This window comes from Lycorma delicatula, chromosome 3 (assembly GCF_047948215.1).
Source record: "Lycorma delicatula isolate Av1 chromosome 3, ASM4794821v1, whole genome shotgun sequence".
In the NCBI taxonomy this organism is placed as follows: domain Eukaryota; kingdom Metazoa; phylum Arthropoda; class Insecta; order Hemiptera; family Fulgoridae; genus Lycorma; species Lycorma delicatula.
In genome coordinates, this window is record NC_134457.1 from 47,233,863 (window position 1) to 47,254,313 (window position 20,451).

At 29.4% G+C, this 20,451-nt stretch overlaps 1 protein-coding gene across 4 annotated transcripts in view; it reads right to left on the minus strand.

The window, feature by feature from the left end:
• The window catches only part of LOC142321565 (angiogenic factor with G patch and FHA domains 1), a 164,218-nt gene that overhangs the window by 95,135 nt on the left and 48,632 nt on the right, over positions 1-20,451 (minus strand). For all 4 annotated transcript variants that reach the window (XM_075359754.1, XM_075359750.1, XM_075359752.1 and 1 more), the window contains exon 8: positions 14,000-14,108. In XM_075359754.1, the coding sequence (XP_075215869.1) occupies positions 14,000-14,108 (109 nt within the window). The remainder of the gene's footprint in view (positions 1-13,999; positions 14,109-20,451) is intronic.

Consider the following 20,451-nt stretch of genomic DNA (forward strand, 5'->3'; position numbering starts at 1 on the left):
CAAAAGTTAGTTGTAATTGGTTGGATCTGTGTCGGGTAAAAATAATCATTATTATAATGATGGAGGTAATTTAAGATGACTGATATGGAGAGGAAAAAATAATGTTAACGCCAGTACTACTAGAGCTCATTAAAGGTGCTCTTTCTGAATGCTGTTCCTAAGACAACAAACATACTAACTAATCATTTTCTTGCAAGTAACTGTATACTCTCAAATTAGAATAATGACATTTTATTATTGAATAGACTAAAAGAAAAGTAATTTGTGAACATATCAAGATTACTTTCGATTTTTTATAGTTACTGTCAATAAATTATTAAGCTTTAAAACTTATAGATATAAAGCAACTCCTCCTGTATTTATCACGAGTTGAACACTACATTTTACCAGCAGGAACATAGGTTCATCATAACCATCGATTATATTTATAACAAGTCCCATTATCACTCAACCCAACACTGCCAAATCTTTGCACACGTATAATCATTAATAATTACAATTAGCTTACATGAGACACCAAATTTAATTCTGACAATAATCTACCATTTTACAATGTCATTTATTGTAGTATATATTTAATTTATTTCTTTAAGATAAATTAAACAATTCAAATGCTCAGTGTTTATTTTGCACTGCTTTTTTATGAATATTCATTTTATTGAATATATAAGAAAGTTGATTATATAAGAGAGTCATTCACAATGCTCTCAACCTGACAAAGAAAATACAAGATTTTTCAGAATGTTTATTTTTCAAAACAGCCACTGTATTTTAAAACATTTAGATCATGACTGTCAAATTTTTTAATTTCCTCAATATAATGCGATTTGTACAACTGCAAAATAAGTTTCAGCTTTGACCTCATCACATCGTACCAAAAATATCTCAATGCAACTCGTGTATCTCATACAAGCTACTACATAGTGGCAAGTAATTATCATGAAGAAATTTAGTGTGTCATAAAAATGAAAATAAGAGAGAGAAGATAGATATGGATAAAAGAGAAATGTAAGAAGCTAGAAAACAGATGTGATAGTTTTAATCTACAGTCATAGAAGAAAAGTATAATAAAATTAGCTAAAGGTGACAATAAATTAATCGTGAATAAAAAAGATCAGTCGATAAGATGAGAATCATACATTGCAGAATTTTTATCCAATGATCTTCTGGAAGTTATAGATGTTAACAAAAGTCAGATAGAAGAGCTGCAAATTTAAAGAATGATTCGGTTAATGCTATGCAATAATTCAAAAATGATAAAACCTCAGGGTCGGACGATTAAATATTGATGAGTTAAATTCATTAATGATGAATGTTTAAATCTACTTCCCAAGTTTTTTATTAAATTTATGATACCAGCAATATTATTTTAATACGGTTAGAATCCTCCTTCGTTACAATGCCAAAAAAGACTAGCTCTTAGAAACATTATGATTATTGATTAAACGATCTTATGTCATGTGACTGAAGGGATTTTGCAAATTATTTATTGCACCTATACAGTAGAAAATAAATGATAATATCAGCGAGATGCAATTCGATTTTAGAAATAACCTCAGAACAAAATAACTTTGTTCACTATGCCAGTTTAGATACAGAAATCTTTAGAGCATTAGAAAAGTGCATTTGTATACGAACTTGAAAAAAATCAGTGCTTACAAGGCTGTATCTGCAGCTGCGGTGGGGGTACTAGCAGGGGTTCCCCTAATCCGATACTGGCAATACAAAGGAACAGAAGGTATGAAGGCATGCCAAAAGAAGAAACGAACACCCTACTTAAACTAGAGTGACAAGAACACTGGACAAGAGCTAGAACCAGGGGTTGGACCTGCTGGATGCTACTGGAGCTGAGGCCATGGCTTGGGCGAGTACACAGGGGGGGAAGGGTGTGGAATACTATGTCTCCCAATTCCTCTCTGACCACAGTGAGTTTGGTGAGTACTTGTACAGATTTAAGAGAAGAGAATTCCCAGAATGTATTTTTTACTACACTTCTGTGGACTCACCATTCCACACATTTTACGAATGCCCAAGATGAGAGGAGGTTAAAATAAGAGCACAGCTGAAAATACAATGGTATATATGCTCAGAGATGATGAGTGGAAAGAAATTGAAAACTTGGTGATGCAAATTTTGGTGACAAAAAAGGAAGACTTCCAAAAAAAAAGTGAAAAGACTGAGTCTTGGCTGCTTGGGCAGGCAACAGCCTGAGAACAGCATAGCCGGGCCTGGGTTCACGCCTGTCCTTCCAGTTAGAGGCATGGCAAAGATGAATAAATAAAAGATCCAGAACCGGCAAGCTGACCTGCTGTGCCGATGTACAGCCAGTGGGTAGAGAGGCCCATTAAAGTCAGAAGGACACTCCCCTGGGTTGAGTTATACTTGAATGTTGAACCGACACTCAGGAGAACAGAAGAAAAAAGTTAGGGGAGCATACGCCACAAGATATTAAGGAACTTAAGGATGTCAGACAAAAATGTTTTTGTCTCCGATATTCATTAATTTGTCTTCAGGAGTAACTGGAAGATATGGAGAAAGTATAAAAGTTAATGGGAATTTTGTTAACAATTCTCAAAATGGCGATGATACCATGCTCCTTGCAGACAATAATGATGATCTCCAGCTATTGTTAAATAAAACTGATGAAGTTGGAGAAAAGTACTTAAATCTATGAGTACTTAAAGTGTTAAGATAAATGAAATAAAAACTGAAGTGAATGTTTTGAATTTTTTGAGGGTCAAACGTCGGAAAGTTACGCAACGTAAATATTTAGGTAGTTGTTTTAACAAGCAATGGACTGAGATAATAAGACAAAGAGTTCTTATCGAATCAGCCAGAACTACATTCTTTAAAATGAGAAGTTGATTATTTAATTGGGAAGAGTTATCAGCAGTGTTATCAGTATGAAGGATGAACCTAGCATCACTGAAGGATGCTAGGTGTTGGCATTTAAGGATGGGCATTAAAAGCTAAAAGCACGTCAAGATTGGACTGCCTTTGAGATATGGCTCTATAAGAGTATTGTTGGAATCTTTTGTGTAGATAGAAAATGAATATAACGTTCTTTGAAGAATGAATAAAACAGAAATTATTAATTTACCTGAAAAGGAGAAAAGCAGCATTTTTTTCAAAGTAAAATATATGGTCTTAAGCTGTTAAAAGGTTAAAGGAAGGTGATGGATTGGTCAGAAGAATTTTTCATGGCTTAGAGATCTTCAACATTGCTTAATATTCGTGATGTTGGACTTTTCTCTGGCTAACTCAGAACAGAGAGAGTACTGGATGATGACCCCAATCTCTGGTGAGGAAATGAAACCAGTTATAATTTTCTCATATATTTTTTTTTTATTTACAAAAGCTTCAAGGAATAAAAATTAAAGCTCATACATTTTTCAACACCATTTATTTTTCAATTGAGCTCTGATCCATCCATCTTTCAGATAAAAGATTTTTTTTAAATGTTAACTAGCTTAGCAAAATTCATTTAAAAATCATGAATTAAAATTAATTCTTTATCATTTTAAATTATAGACCTCATAACCTCTTGATTCTTATGAGTTTATGTTAGTATAAAAATGCTCCAATCTGATCCTGACTGATGTGATTCAAAAAGGCTACTTCTTGAAATCAAGTAATTCAATTACAAAGTCGCAGGTAGAGCAAAAATAACAACATATCTTAACAGAACTGTAATATGAAAACTGACCAAACACATCAATACCATAAACCAATGCAGAGCAGAAACTCTAAGTATTAATAAATGTTTCAATATTAATACATATTTAAAACCCACCCATTACATCCTTTATTCACAGAGAACCATTGATCTAACCATAAGTGATAACACTGAAATGATTACTAATAATAAAATAAGAATGAGTAACTAAAAGTAATGAATTATAAGTAACCGAAATAATAATTATTAAAAAATATTGAAATGATTAGCGAGCAAGGTTAGTACATTACTCCCAAATTATCAAAGCTTTTTGTACTGAGGGCTGGATGAATATACAAGCGTGATTATAAGAGGCAAGCACTTACTGTACTGTGGTACACACTATACTATCCTTTTCTAAAACAATGAATTCTTTCAATAAGGTGTTTTCTATTTGTAATTATTTATAGTAATAAATAAACAATAGACTAAAAACTCTAAAAATAAATGAGATTGTTAATAGTTTGTTATTGCAAGTAAGAAATTTTATGTAAAGTTTATTGTACAATTTTTTTATTTCTATATACTTATGTATTTAAATATTATCAGAAATTTATTTAGAATAGCAATCATCAAATGAATTTATTTTAAAAGTTATTGCTACAAAAGCAATTAGCATATTAATACAACTAGTGAAAAAGTAACTAATGTAACTAATTTACACAATGCCTCATGCTTACAAACAAAGACAATGCACAAAACCAATGTTTAATGCATTTTTTTATAGACAGTTTATTTTTTAGACACATCTTATTTATATTTAGTTAACCAATACAAATCTAGAATAAATGAATTTAGTTTTATTTTTAGGTGCTCAGTAACAACACTCAAGCTTTGTCACATAGCCACATAACAAATATTTATTCAAATACTCTCTGCTGTTTTATTGCTTTTGTAAATTATTTTTGTGGTTTACACACTAAACTGTATTAAAAGAAAATTCTTGGTTTTATATGGTATTAGCAATAAAATATTTTTTTAGGATTAAGGCAGAATTTAAATCCATAATTAAGAATATGAGAATTTCATAGTCAAGCACGCGAAAATTTACGATTTATGATTTCAATTTCACGTGCTATGATTTCTCCTTCAATCGATGTTGCAGTCATTTTTGTTCAGTACGGTAAAAAAAGTATTAAAGAGTACTAAACCTACCAATGGATTGGATGGTAATGATAAGGCATTGTTGAAAGAATAGTCAGTGGGCTTCAAGCAAAGAAAAAGGAATTGTCTTCTATTATAAAACTGGTTAAAGAACTTTACAATAAAGAAACTACTTTAGCATCCATTCTGGAAGAGTTAGATTTCAAGTGATGTAAACTGAAAATAACAGGAAAGTTTTAATTGAGAAAACTGACATTCGGTGAAAGAGAATTGAATATTTAAAAGCAATTATTAATTACAAAAAATTTAATCCTATTAAATGTTTATTTGGAAAAATTGTAAATTTTATCTATACATTCAATGACAATGTTATAGACCGATGTTATCAGTGAAGGACTTAAGTTAATATTAGGAGATTATTTAATATTAATCCATCCCAATGAAATGTAGATTGGGGTTTAAAAACCTGAAGAAAAGGTGTCAGATGAATCGGTGGAATTTAGAAAAGCTTGAGGAAGAGGAGGTAAAGAAGATTTTTGAGGAGGACATCGCAAGAGGTCTGAGTAAAAAAGATAAGGTAGAAAATGTAGAAGAAGAATGGGAGAATGTTAAAAAGGAAATTCTTAAATCAGCAGAAGCGAACTTAGGCGGAATAAAGAGAACTGGTAGAAAACCTTGGGTTTCAGACGATATATTGCAGCTGATGGATGAACGTAGAAAATATAAGAATGCTAGTGATGAAGAAAGTAAAAGGAACTATCGGCAATTAAGAAATGCTATAAACAGGAAGTGCAAACTGGCGAAAGAAGAGTGGATTAAAGAAAAGTGTTCAGAAGCGGAAAGAGAAATGAACATTGATATAAAATAGACTGAGCATACAGGAAAGTTAGGAAAATTTTGGGGTACATAAATTAAAATCTAATAATGTGTTAAACAAAGATGGTACACCAATATATAATATGAAAGGTAAAGTTGATAGATGGGTGAAATATATTGAAGAGTTATAGGGAGGAAATGAATTAGAAAATGGTGTTATAGAGGAAGAAGAGGAAGTTGAGGAGGATGAAATGGGAGAAACAATACTGAGATCTGAATTTAAGAGAGCATTAAAAGATTTAAATGGCAGAAGGGCTCCTAGAATTGACGGAATACCTGTAGAATTACTGCGCAGTGCAGGTGAGGAAGCGATTGATAGGTTATACAAACTGGTGTGTAATATTTATGAAAAGGGGAATTTCCGTCAGACTTCAAAAAAAGTGTTATAGTCATGACACCAAAGAAAGCAGGGGCAGATAAATGTGAAGAATACAGAACAATTAGTTTAACTAGTCATGCATCAAAAATCTTAACTAGAATTCTATACAGAAGAATTGAGAGGAGAGTGGAGGAAGTGTTAGGAGAAGACCAATTTGGTTTCAGGAAAAGTATAGGGACAAGGGAAGCAATTTTAGGCCTCAGATTAATAGTAAAAGGAAGATTAAAGAAAAACAAACCAACATACTTGGCGTTTATAGACGTAGAAAAGGCATTCGATAACGTAGACTGGAATAAAATGTTCAGCATTTTAAAAAAATTAGGGTTCAAATACAGAGATAGAAGAACAATTGCTAACATGTACAGGAACCAAACAGCAACAGTAATAATTGAAGAACATAAGAAAGAAGCCGTAATAAGAAAGGGAGTCCGACAAGGATGTTCCCTATCTCCGTTACTTTTTAATATTTATATGGAACTAGCAGTTAATGATGTTAAAGAACAATTTAGATTCGGAGTAACAGTACTAGGTGAAAAGATAAAGATGCTACGATTTGCTGATGATATAGTAATTCTAGCCGAGACTAAAAAGGATTTAGAAGAAACAATGAACGGCATAGATGAAGTCCTACGCAAGAACTATCGCATGAGAATAAACAAGAACAAAACAAAAGTAATGAAATGTAGTAGAAATAACAAAGATGGACCACTGAATGTGAAAATAGGAGGAGAAAGGATTATGGAAGTAGAAGAATTTTGTTATTTGGGAAGTAGAATTACTAAAGATGGATGAAGCAGGAGCGATATAAAATGCCAAATAGCACAAGCGAAACGAGCCTTCAGTAAGAAATTTAATTTGTTTACATCAAAAATTAATTTAAATATCAGGAAAAGTTTTTTGAAAGTATATGTTTGGAGTGTCGCTTTATATGGAAGTGAAACTTGGACAATCGAAGTAACAAACAAATTGTTAAGGATGTAGGATGTAGAGGGTATACTGAAATGAAACGACTAGCACTAGATAGGGAATCTTGGAGGGCTGCATCAAACCAGTCAAATGACTGAAGACAAAAAAAAAAATCCATCCCAAACGAGAAAGGGAGTTCATTCCAAAACACAATTAACTTCGAAAGATAGTTGAAGAAGCAGTGGACTATCTTGACAACTTGAATGTGTTATCAGTTTTGTGAAACTGTGAAATAGATATCTGAAACATTAATTCTCCATCTTCCTTCACAGTTCATGATAATGCTCCACATTACAATTCATTAGCTGATAAAGCTCCAAATTTTATCTCAAAGAAAAATGTCACAACTGACCGACTGGAAAAGAACCACATTCAATTTACTTCATTGGTGCTAAAACCATGAATTTTTAGAAAAACATGGATATAGGGTAATTAGAATTCCATCTTATCATCCTCATATGAATCCAATTGAGATGTAATGGTGAACTATGAAAAGACATGTAGCTAGTTATAAAATAACATTTATGATATCAGATGTTCAAAAAATAACTGAGAATACAATCAATACAGTGAATAATATTTATTTGAGAGCTTACTGTGAAAAAGTAAAAAAAAAATTGAAGTTGATAATTTAAAATTTGAACTGTAGCTAGATGAAAGGATGGAAAAATTTATTATAATTTTAGATTGCAATAGTGATAATGAAAGAGACTATTCAAACAAAGATAATGAACTTGCAGAATACAATGAACAACACAAATTAGGTCTTTTTTTTTATTTTTGTATTAAAAATTAATAAAATGGTAAAATTTTATTTACTATTAAAAAAAGGTAGCATAGAATTATATTTTAATTTACAGTTTTTAAATTTATTACTTCTAATAATTAAAATCAAATTTTTAAAATGCTTAAGGAAGGATTTATAGTGACAAATAATCTCCATTAGTAAGTGGTACTATTATTATATTAGAGGGTAGGATTAGTTTTCTTCCATTAGTTGTGTAGAGTTGATGTTTTCAGATTGAGTAATACCGTGCTTCTAGCCTCTTTCATCACAAGCATGTATAATAATACAATTCACTGTGTATATTTACACAATATTGCACAATTACACAATTATAATACAGAAAAAGATGAAATTGCTTCTGAAAAAAATGTCAGAAATAACATAGTTTAAATCCTACCTTTCTGACAGAAAGAAAATACTAATGAGCGTCTTTCAGGCTATTGTAAGAAAGAGAAATATACCAGCATCAATATTTTCAATTTTACTCTCCTTCATAAAAAATTAATTTGTATGAACTACTAAAGTAAACAAAACAATAACAGAGGTCTCTATGATCAGATCCATGCTAGACATAAAATTAATATAAATAACAGTGAAAAATTAACACTGAGTATCTGAATTCTTTAACTGCTGTTAAAGAAATAAATTAGATAATTATCACAATAAATGATGATGAAAAATAAAAAATATGACTGAATTAAAATTGATGATTGAAAATGACTGGAAGTAAAATAATAGACTTACTATTGAGAGAATTTTAAATCTGACAAAAACAAAAATAGATTATAATAAATAAATCTTTATTCTAAATCTGTACAGAAGAGCATTATGTAAATCAAGTCACAACTGGGGAGATTTTGCATCAGGAGGTGAGGAAATTTAACTTTGCATGTTTCCATTCGGAATCTAACTTCAAGCTTTCTAATTTTGATTCTACTGTTTGTTTCTTATTCTTTAATTTCAATTCAATTTTTTATTTTATTTTCCTGGAGCAGTCACAAAATTCCTAGGAAAATGCACACCTAGGAATCAGCAGAGATCCCTAGGATCTCTGCTGATTGGATATCACTAACTTAAAATTCATCTATAGAGTAATATTGTCTCTGTAAAAGAAAACCCTTTAAATAAAAGAATTTTTTTTATGGTTCAGTAATTTATTTAAAATGACAACAGAAGCATAAATAAACAATCTAATTGCATTCTGTTCAACATATGCATGAATATGTGCTCAAAATAACTTTCAATATGCACAATTGAATTCTGAATTATTTTGTAGTAATTTTTTATATTTAATATATTTACCTTATTATTTTACAATTTTGTATTTAAATAATTATTATAATATGGACCTTAAACACATTTATTTTTTCTCTTATAATTTTTTTTTCTTGTTTAACTTCCAGGACCACCGTTAGGTATTGCTTCAGAGGATGAGATGAACGATTTGTAGCATGTGTAAAAATGCCATGCCTGACCAGGATTCAAACCCAATACCTCTGGATGAAACGCTGAGACGCTACCAATCGCATCACGGAGGCCAGCATAAATTTTTTATCTATCTTATATTGATTTGACCAATATACAATTATTTTCATTACCAATCAGAATAAAGATTTCTTTATTTATAAAGACAGTTCTGTTGTCTAGTTTAATAAAGATGGATAATTTTGTTTTTTAAGAATAAGTAATTATTCTTTTTAGAAATAATTGAACGTTCATAAATGTAACAACAAGAATAACTTAACATTTTCAACTCTCTAGATATTAATCTACATGTATCACACTTATGTATATCAAACAATGTAATCTAATAAGATATAGAGAAAAAGTTAACAGAATTTTTCAGTTAATATTTATTTCTAATAACATATTTTAAATGTATAATTAATTACACATTACTTTGATAAACAAAGTAATTACTATGAAAAACAAATATATTATTAAAAAAATTATTTTATAATTCCTACAAAAATTTATAAAAACAAACCCAAATTAAAAAAATTAAAAAGTTAACTTTTTTATGAAACCACTGTAGAACAGCATGATTAATTTGTCAAAAGTTCTAATTATGAATCTTCTTGAAATAGCAGCAACCTTAATTATTAGTACTTTTTACTTATTTTCAACTATTGCTGAGAAAGGCAACGAAACTACTCATTCAATAGTAAGAAAGTCCAAAATTTGACTGGACTCTAACTCTAATCGGTGGGGTTCAGAGTTCAAAATAAAAAAAATTAAGAAACAAAAAAAAACACAAGTCTTTAGAGAAAAATAAGTAAGGAAACTAATGAAATTGATTTGGATGTTAGAAGTGGCTGGTTATGAACTGTGTGGTCTTACATCATTTATTCCCACTGTTTGTCACTGGCTGTCATCTATTCAAAGACCATGTATTTATAAATCTTTCTGAGAAATGTTGGCACAATACCAATACTTTATTTTAATTTTTGTAGCTTTCAATGTCATTAAAGTATTTATGTTTGCAAAATATTCGCTTTCTTTATTTATTTCTCACTCCAGTTAACTATAAACTAATGCCCAATTACATTTACTACCTACCTGCTCTTTTTTATGATGAGAAATTATTTTTGTAACATGTAAAAAATGTTGAGACTGATTAGGACTAAAACTTATAACTTTCAAGTAAAAGACAAATTCTACTGCTCCACCACAGAGGTGGCACCTGAATATTTTAGTAGTATTTTTCTTTCTAAGACATCAAATATATAGCATGTTATTAGTTTGTTTTAAATCATTCTTAAGTAACTGCAAAAAAAATTGGATATTTCATTTATTTGTTCTGAAATGTATAACAGGTTTAGTGTTAATTTTTTCTTATTACTGTTTACTTTCAGTAGAATTCAAAATGTACAGGAATGTATTTGAGCCACCATTTACACACCATACTAAAGAAGAATAAAATAAAAAAATTATGAAAAAAAAAATTAATAGACACTATACCTAACAGAAAAAATGTATTATAATAATGGTAAAAATTTTATACAAATAAAACTTCAATTTGAACATCAATGAATTAGTGAAATTATTTCTAATAAGCAAAGCATTATTTTTAATTTTTACTGATATCAAATAAATCACACCAAATTAATATTATAAAAAAGTATAATAGTTTGTTTCAAATCTGGCATTGTATAGATATACAAATCATGATACTACTCATGAAATCTTTTGATAATTAATTGTTCCCATAAAGTTTAATAATCCAAACAAATCATTCAATAAAATCAATTTTTAAAATTAATTGGCATTTTGTTTAAATTAAAACAAAAAAGATACAAGAAAATAAAACGTTTTCTTTCTTGTTTTAGTTCCAAGTTAAACCAAAAAGTATTTCATTAATTTTCAGAATGTTGTTATCTTCAATTTTTTTTTTTTGTGAAATAAATTTGAAAAGAACATAGTTTTTAAATTATAAGTGTATTATTCATACTTCTCTCTATGAGAGAAAATGAATATTTGTTATCCGTATCATGAAACAGATTAATTTACCTACACATCTTTATTTCATTAAGGACTCACTAGTTGATTTTTTCCCATCCTACATCTTTGAAATGCTCATTTTATACTGATATTAAAACATGCTTTATTTTCATTTACATTTATTTTCGTTACAGTTAAGAGGTTATACCTACAAAAGCACCCTATTTGAAGATGTTTAGAATTGGGAATCCAGTTGACTTCATTTTGAATATAAACAGATGATAACAACACTAGAAATGGCAAGAATGAAATGGAATTTTCAGAAATAATCTGATTTATGATTAATAAATGGGTTACTAATTATACAAACAGGAATCTTTAAAAAAAATAGATAACGTTCTTGCCAGTTTATTAATTAAAAGATAAAACAAATTAATAACAAAACATATTCTATGAGGCTTGTACCCCAAGATGTAACTGAGTACACCACTGATCAAAGAAATCAAACCAGCAGGAAACTCTATGCTAACAAAATTCAAAAGAGGAGAACCCAAAAAATGTACAGAAATTGTTTTAAACCCACATATTCTTTATTAAACGCCCACTGTTTAAGGGATGTTTCTTCATTTATAGTCTCATTTATTTACTGTATACCATGGCAAATAAATAAATTAAAATGTTCAAAAATAACTGTCTCACAAAGTAAAAAGTAGTAGTTCAAAATACAGTAGTATAAAATCCTTTACTTTTATTTCTAATAATTCATTAGTAGATAATTTACTAAGAAACTAATTCAGAAAAACATTTTTTTTTTTTAATTTTATTATAAATAGTGAAGAAGAAAGAATACTGCTTCAGCAATATCAAATATGTCTATTATTACTGATTACCTCATTGGCTCAGTCAATAGCAATATTGAAAGCTGAGTTGGTAAGAACAAAGATCTTAATTTTCATGACAAGAAAGAATATTTCAAGGCCTACCTCTGCTTAACAGTAAAAGAAAAAATATAATAATGATAATGTTAAATATTTCATTCTTTAAAGGAGATTTTTAAGTACAGGGAAGCAGAACAAAACAAAGAAATAATGACAGAAGAACAAATAAAATAATAGAAAGATTTTCTTACAAATTCCTAAACAACCTCCTAAAAGTTACAGAATCTTATGCGGTGCGCAGAACTGTGAGGCATGTAAAAAATTCTGCTGAGCTATTAATTTTTCTATCAATCTCCACTGGAAGGTAATTTAAATTTGTTTAAAAACCCTTTTACATGTAATACATGAATAAGGTAATTTGTGGAAGTATAGATCCAGATAGTTAGGAGTCTACAGCCAATGAGATCAAAAATTACACATTGTGTATTACAGTTTTAATAATAGTTTACATGTTATATGGATGTTTATCCCACAATTATAACATGAGGTCCGTTCAAGAACTTTCAAACAGCACATGAAAAAATGAAGTTATAGCACTGCACCTGTAACTGGTACTGACATCCTACATAAAAACTGGTACTGGCATCCTTCGTGATTTATCTGTTATCAGTTACATCATCTTAAGGTTATTTATTGAGCTATAGCTATTTGTTCATATACATATACTGTAGATTTTATGATACTTTTGTGTACATTTTGAGATGGCTGATATTCAGTAACAGCAAATCAATATTAAATATTACTTAAGACTAGAGAAAACATTTATGGAACCTCATGAAATGAAAAAACAAACTTTATGATGATCAGTTTATGAGTCACATGAACCACTCATGGGTTGGATTGTTATGAAAGGTTTAAGCAACTCAAGAGCAAACATTATAAATATGACCCACATTCAAAACAAACATCATTATGTCATGTCACACCCTCACTGTCACATTGTACATGCTCATGAAATTATACAGTCTGATTGTCATTTGCGGGTTCAGAAAATAAGAGGAGTGCAACATATCAATAGAATTAGATAATGACATTCTTATGGAAAAACTGTGAAGCTTGTCCCATTGCATTTATAAGCACCAGCTCACATAATGTTCTCATTTTATGACTGACTGTTTTGCTGAAATTAAGATAATTGTGCTTCCTCAGATACCCCCCCCCCCTTAGTTCACCTGTCCTTTCTCCAACAGAATTTCTTATTTTAAAAATTGAAATATCTTTGACTAGCTGAGGTACCTGAATAAATTAAATTAACAAAATCAGAGTACAGACTTACAACAATCCTTAGAAACTTTTGAGTACTGCTTTCTGACATGGCAATGACACTAGAATCAATGTAACACTAGGCACAAGTTTTTAATAGACCTTGTATGTTTTTGGTTTTCAAGACTTATATCATTTCTGTGCATACATGATTTTGTTGTCTAGTGTACATCCTAATCCACAATTGTGCTATATGGACTATAAATCAGATTGAGTCTATGTACTTTATTGTAATGCTGAAGTTTTAACTGAAGTATTTAACTTTATTAATAATATGAATGTTAAAAAAAAACAAATTAAATTAAATCATTTTGTGGTTACATACATTTAATTCATTTTTGTCAATATTTACACTACTGATTGCTTGGAACACCACACCATCTACAGACTCTAGATAATGCTATATACAAAAAAAAAGTAAGCAAATGATAAAAAAAAAAATCTCAACTACAATAAAAATCAGCTTCAATAAATAAACACAATTACATATAATAATTTAAATATAAAAAATATATATATATACAAGTTACCGGTTCTAGAATTGCATTTTCAGCACTGGAATCTTTACCCAGGGCCTGCCCTTCAGTCCACCCCATCTTTGACATCATCTTGAAACCCTTGTTATCACTTCTTATTGGCCTGCAAAAAAAATAAAAAGAAAATATCAATGTAGCAAATGAGGGTTTTTTCTCAGTATGAAACTTGCACACACTGTAATAAAGTAAGCGTGATTTTTAGTACTTTCAAAATAAAAAAATCTGATGTGGGCACCATATGACTTCCTTGTACGCCTATTAAATTATACATACACATTTTTTTTAAATGAAAAGTACATATAATTCTATTTCATTAATAACTTCTGATATTTTCTCTTTTTTTATTGTTATTGAATTATTATTATTTATCGTAAAACATTTTTTTACAATCAGAGGTTAATAATTATTAATAAAATAATATATTTAAATAAAACAAAAAAGTTAAAAAAAAAGAAAAGGGAGATGGAGTCTGATTCGAACTGATGTGCCTTTCCCCTTCTAAGATCCAAATATTTCATTAATTAAAATTTCATTTGGCTATAACTCTGGAACCAATGAAAATAAGTACCACTTATGACATACTGTTGAAAAGCTCTCAATGAGGACTTACTACTGCAGTTAAAAAAAGTCCAAAATCCAATTTATTTTTGATTTTGGGCTTTTTTGACAACATTGGTTCAGTCAATTGAAATCAAAAAGGGAGGTACACAAATAGATGTTACAACAGTCCTAAATCCAAAATTTCAACATCCTATGGCTAATCGTTTTTGAGTTACGCACGATACATACGTACACACATACATATATATATATATATACATATATGTATATATATATATGTACAGATGTCACACCAAAACTAGTCAAAATGGATCCAGGGATGGTCAAAATGGATATTTCCATTGAAATCTGAAAACTGAAATTTTTCGCGATCACAACACTTCCTTTACTCTGTACAAGGAAGTAAAAAACAAAATCCTCTTAGCCAGGAGGAAGCACTTGCCAAGATCGAACATTTTTTTGTTTGCCTAACAATACCACTCCAAGACCACTCCATCTGAAATTCACATTTGACAGATTATATATATATATATATATATATACTACTTTGACAAAAACAAGTCCTATTCTATTCATATTTCAATGGTATACAAAGGTTTAGTTAGACAAGTTTTCCTTATTCTCATATATTTTTGATGATCAATATAAATATGACCTCAAAATTTGTCATAAGCGTTTCATTTTTTTTTTTTTTTTTGTAATTGTCACTCATAAAATATGAAAATTGTTAAAATGATTCATTTTGCTATTAAGATTAAATATTTGTAAGGATTTGTTTTTTATTATTATATTTACAAATGTTCATATTAGTTAATTTATATTTTTTAAGTAGATGTTTATATTAATAATGAAATTAAATATCTGAGTATTTAAAATGAACCCGTATTTATAAGTGACTCAAGAGTAAAACAAATTGGAGTGACTAATATGGTATTACCACATAGTGGACATTGATATAAGCAGTTTACTACATTCATTCCTTCTAGGAAAAATAAATTTATCACAGTAATAAGATTTTATTGACATCATAACTGATGTAGTCATTTCAATCACTATTTTTACTGTAGAATAATCCAGATCAAAAAATCAGTTTATACATATATATATTAGTTTATAAATAGTTTATAAATATATATATATATATATATATATATATATATTTATGTTAATGCAGAGAATCTAAACAAACTGTTATTATTGTATCACAAAAATCAAAGGCATCACAAGTAAATTCAAGAAGTCTGTTGCATATTCCAGTCTTCCTACAGCCAAAAATTATTCCACACACTGAAAAGTTACCTATTCCAGTTCCAGCCTTAATATCAGGTTTAGAAGAAAATGTTGACAATGAAAAACACTATGGTGTTGTAGAAAACAATGAAAAACAAGATAGATATCACCAAGGTAAGACCATTGAACCTCAAAAAATTTTTCAAGCAGAATTTAATGTTGTAATTCTAATTTTTCTAAAACGCAGTCAGAGTTACTAGCTTTACCGTTAAAGCACTGGAACCTTTTTTGAAAGTACCACTAAAATGTTTTTTTTTGTGTTAGGCAACAAAAAATTTAACACTTGTTATCCTAACAAGGTACTGTACTGGAATTATTTAAATTCTTTTTTGGCTCTTCTAGGACAGCATCATAAATCTGCAGAACAGAGATTGTTCATAAATTCCTCTAAAACAAGTTTGAAAGCTGTCTTCCTTCACAATGGAAATGGGAAACCATCAATTAATTCTTCTTCCTAATGTAGCACAAATGAAAAAGATATATGACAAAATAAATTTTTTATTGACAATGATACAGTGTGAAAAGTACTCTTGACACTTAAGTGGAGACCCTAAAGTGACAGCCATAATACTGTTGTTTCGTATGCAAGTGCAACAGTAAAGACAGACCACTAAATTAAATAAGATTGGTGAAGAAAGCACTCACAGTCAGGCAAGAAAATGTTATTTTACAAGCACTGTGAATCCCAAAAAAATGCTAAATATAAAAATGTTTTCCTTCCACAGTTACACATAAATTTACACAACACAATTTTAAATCATGCTGTACATAAAGATTATTATTATTATTTCGCAACAAATAACATCCTTTGTTAAGGAGCAACACTGCCAAACTTTTACACTGATACAGAATTTTAACAAATTTCCAGGACTGAGACCAGAAACACGAGAAATATAGGCTTTAAAATCTTCAATACCAATATAAATTTATATAGTTCCCATTCTCTTATATATGATGTAATATTTGTATCATTCACACTAGCTGACACTGACACTTTAGAAGAAAGGTGGGCTAGACATCATAGAATCCTTCAATTCAAAGAAAAACAAAAGACAATAATTAAAGTATGTACCACTGCATTGAAGTCTGAAAGAAACCTGGTCTACCTGCATGAAATACAGGCATAATGTGAAGAACTCAATCTGTTTTCATTATCTCTAAAAAAAACCTTTTTTTTTTCTAAAAATTTGTGATAAATGATAGTTTTAGCAAGAAAAAATACCATCAACGTTGTTTTCAGTAGTGATGTTTTACTTATTTTAACTCATTTTCTAATTTCTTAGTTCCTTCGGACACAATCAAGTTGCAGTTTGAAATTTTTTCTGAATTGTACACAAAATATGAAGTTTCATAACCATCATTTTCAAAAAAATAAAAATAATTTGTTGTCTGAAAATTTCAATAGATGATACAGAATGATCGGTAACACTGACCCAATGTTAAAAAATTGGGTGAAAGATTAAGCATTCAATTTTTTTTTTAACTGAAAGAATGTAATTATTATATCTAGGATGATCCCTTTCACTTCTAAGAAACAAAAAATTCAATATTCAATCAAATTACTACTAAATAAATGGCTTTTATCATTTTCTCTTCTGAAGAAACATTTTTTTCTTTTTTCTGTTCCAATGTCAACTAACCATTCTCATCTTTCTTTGAACCTTTTATGTAATTCAAATAATACATATGTATTACTTCATGCAGATGACACAGTTTAGGTGGCTCCAGATCCTGAAATTTTGAAGAGCATGATTAGGAAACTGAAACAGTATTGTGAAAAATAGAATTTGGAAGAAATTTTGCAAGATTATGGTGTTTAGGTGTAGAAATAAATTAGCTAGAAAGAAAAAATTGTATATCAAGGATTCCAATTGAAGTGATAAATAGCTATAAATATTTGGATGTAATTCATAATATTGAAGAAAAATTATAATTTACTAAGCATTTTATACAAAAGGTTTCAACAGGTAAGGTTTCCTTAATTCCACTTGGCAGTATTTTATAAGTCAAAAGGATATACCTTTGCCCACCAAAAAAAAACAATTTTTGTTACTGTCTGTAATTTAGTGTAATGAATACAGGTTATTTCTGGGGGTATAATCAGCATGAAGTGATTGAATAATAGCAGAGAAAGAATTTTTTCATTTATATTGTACATTGGAAATCTATATTTAATTAATTACTGGTTACTGCCCACAGATTTGAACCTGGATTAGGTGAATTTGTACCTACAGTAAGTTTTCAACAAAATTAATAACAAAATTCTATTATAATTTAAAGAGTAATCTTTAAAATCTTTTTATTTTGGCAAGAATCTATTATAATTTAAAGAGTAATGTTTAAGATCTTTTTATCTTATCAAATTCCTTCTAGGAATTAGCTACAATCTGGGAATTTTCATACACTGCAGAATTTGTTGGACAGTGATGTTCAGCATACACAAACAATGTGTTCTTTTAAGCAAGTAGAAAACACTGCAAAAACAACTTCTGAGAAACCAACACAGACACTAATACTTAACTTCTAAGTTGCTATTTTCCAATTTCAATTTTGTCCTTCCACAACAATACTTTGCATTACCCACTCATGTGTGTGCTCCTTCAGGAGGTGCACTCACTGACATTAACTAGGTAAATTTTCAAAAACTTCTGTTGCATTTCATCGTGCATGGAGAAACAGTTCCATGCATTTAAAATATTAGTTACTTTTGCAATAAGATTAATCAAAAAATAATCATAAATAATAATAATAATTTCTATTAAATACAAAAATTAATCAAATCATATGATATTATCAATTTAATAAACTAAAAAATAAAATTTACTCATATAAATACAAAAATTCAAAATTACATTTATTTACTACAAATTATTTTTTATCATATGATTTCATACTTTTTGAGTTCATCAATAGATGGCATATCATGTACCATATTGAATATAATTAATTTTCACATGGATGTGTAAACACTTAAGACTTTGAATCACGCCCCGAAATAATACAGATACTGAAAATATTGCCAAACAGAAAACACTGAGCAAGTAATAGATTAAAACTCACATGCACATAAAAATAGGTTCAGCAACAAAGTAACAATATTTTGCATAACACTTGAACAACAAAATTAAGGAGAAAGCAGACCGGCATAGACTCCTAGAATACAATCAGTATTTCATTATATACTGATGAGATTTAAAATCTTCATACAAAAATTTGTCCAGCCCCCCCACTCCCTAAAGTTAATTTTGGAAAAATGATGAAACATGTACCTTCTGGTTTTCAAATGATAGTCTAAATACTAATTTTCACAACTGCAACACCTTCAACTAAATAAAGTAGCATAAAAAACTTTGCCATCCCCCAAATTAAATTTTTGAATTATAATATGAAACATGTATTAATTTGTTACTAAAGAAGAATCTAAATATCAATTTTTTACAATTTACACCTTCAGTTCCTGAGATATCTTTCATTAAATAAATTTCCCCCTTTTCCCCCCTTATAGACAGAGTTACGCAAAAGACTTCCTTATTACTGTGTAGGTACCTAAATTATAAAAACAATGTACTCTCAAAAATTCGTCTGCCTAGGTTTACGTAGTTTGAGTTGTGTGATGATGATCAGGCAGCCAGGAACACGTGTTTTTTATATATATATATACACACACACACACACACATGCACACACTAGCATTCCTGTCACAGCTTAGCCTGTGCTATATGGTTACTTGCATTTCCAGTCGCAGTTAAGGGATATTTAGATCACGGAACTCTGTCCCCTGCACCCCCTGTGTTGTAATGAACACAGGGGGTGCTGTGTTAAATGTGTTAAACTCATGCTGGTGAAATAGATAATAGTGATCAATAAAAACTAAAACCTTTCTATTTATAATAACTATCTGTATATTGCAATTTCTGCAGAGCAACAGTTTGGTCAGTACAGGATCCAAAAATTTGAGTGATCTAAAGAATGCAGGTTTCAAAATAGTCAGGTGCTTAAAAATCTTAAAAATATTAGTTATAGGTGGTTATCATTTCTTTGCACAGGTAAAAATGTATTTTGTCAGGTTCTTCGCATTACCTGACAAACACCACCAGGAGATGACCATACTTCATTTCTTTTTATTTTTTTATTTTATGTTTTACAGTCAAGTAACTGAAGGCAGGTGCAGTCAGTTGTGTCACACATACAATCAGAGTGGCAGTGACTGTGCATGTCTGTGTTGATTGAGCTGCTACACTATACGTAGTCATACCCCTTAAAAAATTGAAATTCAAAAACCAAAAAATGGTTTTTAGATATTTATCTGATGAGTATTTGAAAGCCAAATCTAATGAATATCTCATTTAGTCTGAAAAGTTTCATTTAGTCTAGGAAAATTTGCATTCAAGATTTCTTTTACCTTTTTTCACTCTTTTCAAGGTGGAATTTTGAGAAATTTAAAAATTAGTTTTTAGAGTCACATGAAGATTACATACACCAAAAATCAAGCTGATATTTTCTTTGGTTACTGAGAAATTAGAAAAATAGTAAAGATACTCCATTTTAACTCAAAATTTCAAAAAATTCTTTCTTAGTGTGCATTTACATTGTAA